Source organism: Colobus angolensis, unplaced genomic scaffold, assembly GCF_000951035.1.
Source record: "Colobus angolensis palliatus isolate OR3802 unplaced genomic scaffold, Cang.pa_1.0 Scaffold115, whole genome shotgun sequence".
In the NCBI taxonomy this organism is placed as follows: Eukaryota; Metazoa; Chordata; class Mammalia; order Primates; family Cercopithecidae; genus Colobus; species Colobus angolensis.
The window spans coordinates 1512867-1521537 of NW_012112586.1; the positions used below are offsets into that span (position 1 = coordinate 1512867).

The following is an 8671-nucleotide window of genomic DNA, read 5'->3' on the forward strand; positions in this document are numbered from 1 at the left end:
AAAAAAAAAAAAAAAAAAAAATCTTAAAGTATGGGACTATTCTGTTAGAGAAAGTTAATATAACATTAACCACTGAAAATTCCCTTAACCCAGCGGATTTCCTAACAGGGGATTTAAATTTTAATTACCATACAAAGGTCTGACCAGACCTAGGAGCAATCCCCTTCAGGACAGGACAATAGATGGTTCCTCCCAGGTGATTGAGAAAACACAATGGATTTTCTTTTTTTTTTTTTTTTGAGACAGAGTTCGCTGGGATTACAGGCTTGAGCCACCGCTCCCGGCAACACAATGGGTTTTCAATAATTGAGGGAAACTCTTCTAGAAGCAGAGTTAAGAAAATTGCATAATAATTGATCTACTCAAATGTGGGAGCTGTTTGCATTCAGCCAAGCCTTAAAGTACTTATAGAATCAAAAAACTCTATCTCAATCCTGACTCAAAATGTTACCCACACCCTCTCTGAAATGAATTTGCATAAGAACTGTTGTTTGTAGGAGTGCATCTTGATGCAGCAGCTGGGTTATTATGAAATACTCAGGAACCCAGGTCAGCTCTAGAACTCACTCCCAGTGCAAAGGCAGTGTCAGACACGCTGGTAAAGGACCACTAGAATCCAGCAGCCCAGACCCGCCTTTGTGGTCAAGAAACGCGGGAAAACAGGTGTAGGACTGCTACATCAGTGAGTGTAACTAATCTGATAAGCAGAGGTCTATGGGTGGTTATGCGCCCTGGAAAGGAGCTCGCCTTTGAGCGCAAAAAGAATGTTGGGCATGCTGGTAAAGGACCACTAGAATCCAGCAGCCCGGACCCCTTTCTTTGTGGTCAAGAAAGGCGGGAAAACAGGTGCAGGACCTGTTACATTGATGAGTGTAACTAATCCAATAAGCAGAGGTCTGTGGGTGGTTACGCACCATGGAAAGGAATAAGCGTTAGGACCCTAGAGGACACTGTGGGACTCATGCTCATCGGAAAATGACTAGGGGTGCTGGCATCCCTATGTTCTTTTTCCAGATGGGAAACATTCTCCCAAGGCAAAAACGCCCCTAAGATGTATTCTGGAGAATTCGGCCCAGCCAGAGAGAATGTACCTTTTTCCCTCTTAGACTTGAAGCAAATTAAAATAGTCCTAGGTAAATTCTCAGATAACCATGATGGCTATGTTGATGTTTTACGAAGGTCAGGACAATCCTCTGATCTGACATGGAGAGATACAACGTTACTGCTAGATCAGACACTAACCCGAAATGAGAGAAGTGCCGCCATAACTGCAGCCCGAGAGTTTGGCGATCTCTGGTTTCTCAGTCAGATCAATGACAGGATGACAACAGAGGAAAGAGAACGATTCCCCACAGGCCAGCAGGGAGTTCCCGGTGTAGACCCTCACTGGGACACAGAATCAGAACCTGGAGATTGGTGCCGCAGACATTTGCTAACTTGCGTGCTAGAAGGACTAGGGAAAACCAGGAAGAAGCCTATGAATTATTCAATGGTGTCCACTATGACACAGGGAAAGAAAGAAAATCTTACTGCCTTTCTGGAGAGACTACGGGAGGCATTGAGGAAGCGTACCTCCCTGTCACCTGACTCTATGGAAGGCCAACTCATCTGAAAGGATAAGTTTATCACTCAGTCAGCTGCAGACATTAGGAAAAAACTTCAAAAGTCTGCCTTAGGCCTGGAGCAAAACTTAGAAACCCTATTGAACTTGGCAGCCTCAGTTTTTTATAACAGAGATCAGGAGGAGCAGGTGGAACGGGATGAAGGAGATAAGAAAAAGGCCACCCCTTTAGTCATGGCCCTCAGGCAAGTGAATGGTGGAGGCTCTGGAACACAGAAAGGCTGGGCAAGTCGAATGCCTAATAGGGCTTGCTTCCAGTGTAGTCTACAAGGACACCTTAAAAAAGATTGTCCGAATAGAAATCAGCCGCCCCTCGTCCTTGCCCCTTATGTCAAGGGAATCACTGGAAGCCCCACTGCCCCAGGAGACGAAGGTCCTCTGAGTCAGAAGCCACTAACCAGATGATCCAGCAGCAGGACTGAGGGTGCCTGGGACAAACGCCAGCCCATGCCATCGCCCTCACAGAGCCCCGGGTGTGCTTGGCCGTTGAGGGCCAGGAGGTTAACTGTCTCCTGGACACTGGCGCAGCCTTCTCAGTCTTACTCTCCTGTCCCGGACAACTGTCCTCCAGACCTGTCACTATCCGAGGGGTCCTAGGACAGCCAGTCACTAGATAGTTCTCCCAGCCACTAAGTTGTGACTGGGGAACTCTACCCTTGTCCTTTGGTACATGGATGATTTACTTTTAGCCACCCGTTCAAAAACCTTGTGCCACCAAGCCACCCAAGTGCCTTTTTTTTTTTTTTTTTTTTACGATTGAGTCTCGCTCTGTCACCCAGGTTGGAGTACAGTGGTGTGATCTCAGCTCACTGCAAGCTCTGCCTCCCGGGTTCACGTCATGCTTCTGCCTCAGCCTCCCAAATAGCTGGGACTACAGGCGCCCGCCACCACGCCCGGCTAATTTTTTGTATTTTTAGTAGAGACAGGGTTTCACCATGTTAGCCAGGATGGTATTGATCTCCTGACCTTGTGATTCACCTGCCTCGGCCTCCCAGAGTGCTGGGATTACAGGCGTGAGCCACAGCACCCGGCACCCCCCAAGAGCTCTTAAATTTCCTTGCCACCTGTGGATACAAGGTTTCCAAATCAAAGGCTCAGCTCTGCTCACAGCAGGTTAAATACTTAGGGTTAAAATTATCCAAAGGCACCAAGGCCCTCAGTGAGGAATGCATCCAGCCTATACTGGCTTATCCTCATCCCAAAACACTAAAGCAACTAACAGCATTCCTTGGCACAACAGGCTTCTGCCAAACACGGATTCCTAGGTACAGCGAAATAGCCAGACCATTATATACACTAATTAAGAAAACTCAGAAAGCCAGTACCCATTTAGTAAGATGGACACCTGAAATAGAAGCAGCTTTCCAGGCCCTAAAGAAGGCCCTACCCCAAGCCCTAGTGTTAAGCTTGCCAGCGGAGCAAGAATTGTCTTTGTATGTCACAGAAAAAACAGGAATAGCTCTAGGAGTCCTTACACAGGTCCGAGGGACCAGCTTATAACCCGTGGCCTAGCTGAATAAGGAAATTGATGTAGTGGTAAAGGGTTGGCCTCATTGTTTAAGGGTAGTGGCAACAGTAGCAGTCTTAGTATCTGAAGCAGTTAAAATGATACGGGGAAGAGATCTTACTGTGTGGATGTTTCATGATGTGAATGGCATACTCACTGCTAAGGAAGACTTGTGGCTGTCAGACAACCGTTTGCTTAAATATCAGGCTCTATTACTTGAAGGGCCAGTGCTGCTACTGTGCACTTGTGCAACTCAACCCAGCCACATTTCTTCCAGACAATGAAGAAAAAATAGAACATAACTGTCAACAAGTAATTGCTCAAACCTGCGCCGCTCGAGGGGACCTTCTAGAGATTCCCTTGACTGATCCCGGCCTCAACTTGTATGCTGACAGAAGTTTCTTTGTAGAAAAAGAACTTCGGAAGGTGGGGTATGCAGTGGTCAGTGATAATGGAATACTGGAAAGTAATCCCCTCTCTCCAGGAACTAGTACTCAGCTGGCAGAACTAATAGCCCTCACTTGGGCACTAGAATTAGGAGAAGGAAAAAGGGTAAATCTATATACAGATTCTAAGTGTGCTTACCTCGTCCTCCATGCCCACACAGCAATATGGAGAGAAAGGGAATTCCTAACTTCCAAGGGAACACCTATCAAACATCAGGAAGCCACTAGGAGATTATTATTGGCTGTACAGAAACTTAAAGAGGTGGCAGTCTTACACTGCCAGGTCATCAGAAAGGCAAGGAAAGGGAAATAGAAGGGAACTGCCAAGCGGATATTGAAGCCAAAAGAGCTGCAAGGTGGGACTCTCCGTTAGAAATGCTTATAGAAGGACCATTAGAAATACTTATAGAAGGACCCCTAGTATGGGGTAGTCCCCTCTGGGAAACCAAGCCGCAGTACTCAGCAGGAGAAATAGAATGGGGAACCTCATGAGGACATTGTTTCCTCCCTTCAGGATGGCTGGCCACCGAAGAAGGAAAAATACTTTTGCCTGCAGCTAACCAATGGAAATTACTTAAAACCCTTCACCAAACCTTTCACTTAGGTATTGATAGCACCCATCAGATGGCCAAATCATCATTTACTGGACCAGGCATTTTCAAAACCATCAAAAAGATAGTCAGGGCCTGTGAAGTGTGCTAAAGAAAGAATCCCCTGCACTGCAGGCCATACATTTCAATCCCTGTATCTTTAACCTTCTTGTTAAGTTTGTCTCTTCCAGAATCGAAGCTGTAAAACTACACATCGTTCTTCAAATGGAGCCTCAGGTGCAGTCCATGACTGAGATCTACCACAGACCCAGGGACCGGCCTGCTAGCCCATGCTCCGATGTTGATGACATCGAAGGCACCCCTCCCGAGGAAATCTCAACTGTGCAACCCCTACTATGCCCCAATTCAGCAGGAAGCAGTTAGAGTGGTCATCGGCCAACCTCCCCAACAGCACTTGGGTTTTCCTGTTGAGAGCGGGGACTGAGAGACAGGACTAGCTGGATTTCCTAGGCCAACTAAGAATCCCTAAGCCTACCTGAGAAGATGACCATATCCACCTTTAAACACGGGGCTTGCAACTTAGCTCACACCCGACCAGTCAGGTAGTAAAGAGAGCTCACTAAAAGGCTAATTAGGCTAAAACACGAGGTAAAGAAATAGCCAATCATCTATCACCTGAGAGCACAGGGGGAGGGACAATGATCGGGATATAAACCCGGCAATGGCAACCCCCTTTGGGTCCCCTCCCATTTTATGAGAGCTCTGTTTTCACTCTATTAAATCTTGCAACTGCACACTCTTCTGGTCCGTGTTTGTTACAGAGCTGAGCTTTCGCTCGCCGTCCACCACTGCTGAATGTCACCGTCGCAGACCCGCCACTGACTTCCACCCCTCCAGACCCGACAGGGCGTCCGCTGCGCTCCTGATCCAGCGAGGCACCCACTGTTGCCCCCGATTGGGCTAGAGGTTCGCCATTGTTCCCACACGGCTAAGTGCCCAGGTTCATCCTAATTGAGCTGAACACTAGTTGCTGGGTTCCACGGTTCTCTTCTGTGACCCACGGCTTCTAAGAGAGCTATAACACTCACCGCATGGCCCAAGTTTCCATTCTTTGGAATCCGTGAGGCCAGGAACCCCAGGTCAGAGAACAAGAGGCTTGCCGCCATCTTGGAAACGACCGCCACCATCTTGGGAGCTCTAAGAACAAGGATCCCCCGGTAACAATATGACGTATGACACCACTTATATGAGACACCCAGAACAGGCAAATCCACAGAGACAGGAAGTGAGGCCAGGTGCAGTGGTGCACGCCTGTGATCCCTGCACTTTGGGAGGCCAAGGCAGGAGGATTGCTTGAGCTCAGGAGTTTGAGCCTGCAGTGAGCCATGCCTGCACCACCGCACTCCAGCCTGGGAAACAAAGTGAGGCCCTGTGTGAAAAAGTAATAATGAAAATTAAAATAAAGTGGTTGTCAGGGTCTGGGGGGGCGACGCTTAAGGAGTGACTGCGAATGGGTGTGCAATCTCCTTTTGGGTGATGAAACATTTCGGAGCTGGCGCGAGGAGATGGTTGCACAGCACTGTGCACTGCCACTGAATTGTGCACTTCATGATGTTTGATTTTATGTCATGTGAGTCTCACCTCAACCAAAAAGGACGTGAGGAGGGGGAAGAAGGCAAAGGGGAGGACAAGAGCACAAACGGTGCATAGGAAGCTTTTGCTAAAGTCACTTTTCCTAAGCACCATTGCCCGGTAGTATGGGAGTCCCACCAGCCTCTCCACCAGGCCCAGGTGAGGGTGGGACAGAGGGGGCTGGGAGCTGTGGCCAGTGTGGCCTGAAGACAGTGGAAGACAGGAACTGCTAGGGCCAGGGACCCAAGCTTTATCCAGCATCTTCCCAGCCCAGAGAGCTCCAGCCCCTGAACTTCAGCAGCTCCCAAATGAGGCCCGAGCTGATCAGGAGCCTGCAGCCGGCCAGACTGGTTCCTGCAGAGGCCCTTAGAGTGCCCCAAGGACTTTGCAGCTTGCCTGTGACTCAGCCTGACACAAGCGGTAGCCGGCCCCATGATGGGACAGACAGGTCACCAGCCTCACAGCACATCTGAAAGGCAGGCAGAGCCACCACAGGGAGGAGAACCCCTGCAGGGCTGAGTCAGGGCCAGAGCAGGCTCCTGCTCCCCACACCTCTGCTCTCCAACATGGAATCCTCCAACATCCTCAATCCCTGGCTCCACCAAGCAGGCGGGCAAACCTGCCCTCCACAAATCCACCCATCTCTGTAAATGGTGCAGCTCTACCCAAGGCCCAACGCCCAGGTGAGTCTCCTGAGCTCACGCCCGCCCTCCTCCCCTACATCCAACCCAAATGCCCATCTCCTTCCCCTCCCTTCCCCAGTCCTGCCCTCCTATCTCCATCCCCCGACCACTGCGTCTGAGCCCCTGTCGTCTCTGACCTGCACCAACCCCAAACCCCTAACGGGAGCAGCACCTTCTTTCCTCCTCATCCCCTGCACCTGGCAGCTGCGGGGCCTTTGCACTGACAGACTCTTTGCAACTAGAGAACACGCTTTCTCGAGGCTCTCCCTGATGCCCCCTAGTCAAGTGCTGACGCCAGGAGTCCACAGACCAAGGTTGGCTGCAGGGTTGGCCACTGGGTGCCTGTGAACGTGGCTGGGGAGTCACCTCTTCCTTTTTGGTATCCTCCAGCAGAAATGTAGCATTTCCTTAGCTGATCCTCCCCAGGCATCATCCCAAACAGGACACCTTGGTAGCACAACCACTAGGTTTCTTCGTAAATTGTTATTGAAACTCTCCTCATTTGTTTATTTATTTTTAATTTTTATTTATTTATTTATTTTTTTGAGACAGAGTCTTGCTGGAGTACAGTGGCAATATCTCGCCTCACTGCAACCTCCACCTCCACCTCCCGAGTTCAAGCAATTCTCCTGCCTCAGCCCCCTGAGTAGCTGGGATTAGAGGTGCGCACCACCATGCCTGGCTCATTTTTGTATTTTTAGTAGAGAAAGGGCTTTGCCATGTTGGTCAGGCGGGTCTCCAGCTCCTGACCTCAGGTGATCCACTCACCTCGGCCTCCCAAAGTGCTGGGATTACAGGCGTGAGCCACCGTGCCCGGTCTCTCCTTTGTTTATTTCTTGTTTTCTAGCTCCTTCCGCTGGAATGTAAAGTCTGAGACACAGGGAACTTGAATCTGTTCATCTAAAAAAGGCTTGGAGGCCGGGCGTGGTGGCTCAAGCCTGTAATCCCAGCACTTTGGGAGGCCGAGACGGGTGGATCACGAGGTCAGGAGATCGAGACCATCCTGGCTAACACGGCGAAACCCCGTCTCTACTAAAAAATACAAAAACTAGCCGGGCGACGTGGCGGGCGCCTGTAGTCCCAGCTACTCGGGAGGCTGAGGCAGGAGAATGGCGTGAACCCGGGAGGCGAAGCTTGCAGTGAGCTGAGATCCGGCCACTGCACTCCAGCCTGGGTGACAGAGCGAGACTCCGTCTCAAAAAAAAAAAAAGGCTTGGAAGACCTCATCATTACCGTGGAATGCATGAGTCAATGCGGGAGTGAATGAAGTACCTGTGCGGTGCATGTCCAGCCACCCCTCCCGTCGAGCTCTTGAAACCCATCCCCTCTCGGCTGTGGGATCACGGCCTGTGAGCTGTGGCCCCAAGTCCCCTTCCTGGTCTAATGACCCCTGGCTCACAGACAGGGTTGTGGACCTGATACCAATAGCGTTGTCTTCTCACCTGGACCAGAATCAGAAGGCCGGGCCCCCATGCCAAGGCCTCACTGCAGCCCCCAGGGACTTCGGTGGGCTTTTCTGTCTCTGGGCCTGTGTTTCCTGCCCTGTAGAAGAGGCAAAGTCCACAACGCCTCCTTCCCCAGGCTGCGGGAGTGAGCAGCGAGGGTCAGGCCAAGGTGGGGTGCTCCTGGGTGCTCCCCAGACCACATGGACACGAGCCCTGGGATGCAGCCTGGGGAGGAGCTGCTGGGAGATCGTTTGTCCTGATTTGACATTCCAGAGGAGCTGGTCTGAATTTTAGACTTTTGACATTTACTTCGAATAAAGTTATGCCCACAGGAAAACAGAATCACTGACAGGAGGAGAAGGCGCTGAGTGCCACTGGGAGGGTCTAAAATATATCTCAAGTCTGCTTTTTTTTTTTGAGGCAGGGTCTCACTTTGTCACCCAGGCTGGAGTGCAGGGGCACGATCACAGCTCACTACAAATGCCACCTCCTGGGCTCAAGCAATCCTCCCACCTCAGCCCACCAAGTAGCTGGGACTACCAGCACGTGTCACCATGCCCGGCTAATTTTTTGTAGACAGGGTTTTGCCATGTTGCCCAGGCTGATCTGAAACCCCTGAGGTGAAGCAATCTGCCACCATTGGCCTCCCAAAGTGCTGGGATTACAGGTGTGAGCCACCATGCCTGGCCAAGTCCACTCTTGTTTTTGTTTTTGTTTTGAGACGGAGTCTTGGTCTGTCGCCCAGGCTGGAGTGCAGTGGCACAATCTCGGCTCACTGCAACCTCT

The 8671-nt window shown here is 50.5% G+C and overlaps 1 protein-coding gene across 1 annotated transcript in view; it reads right to left on the reverse strand.

Annotated features, from left to right (window-relative positions):
• Positions 1–8671, reverse strand: part of ULK1 (unc-51 like autophagy activating kinase 1) — a 77320-nt gene that overhangs the window by 53144 nt on the left and 15505 nt on the right. Inside the window, exon 2 of the mRNA XM_011961383.1 lies at positions 5767–5960. Coding sequence (XP_011816773.1) covers positions 5767–5960 — 194 coding nt within the window. The remainder of the gene's footprint in view (positions 1–5766; positions 5961–8671) is intronic.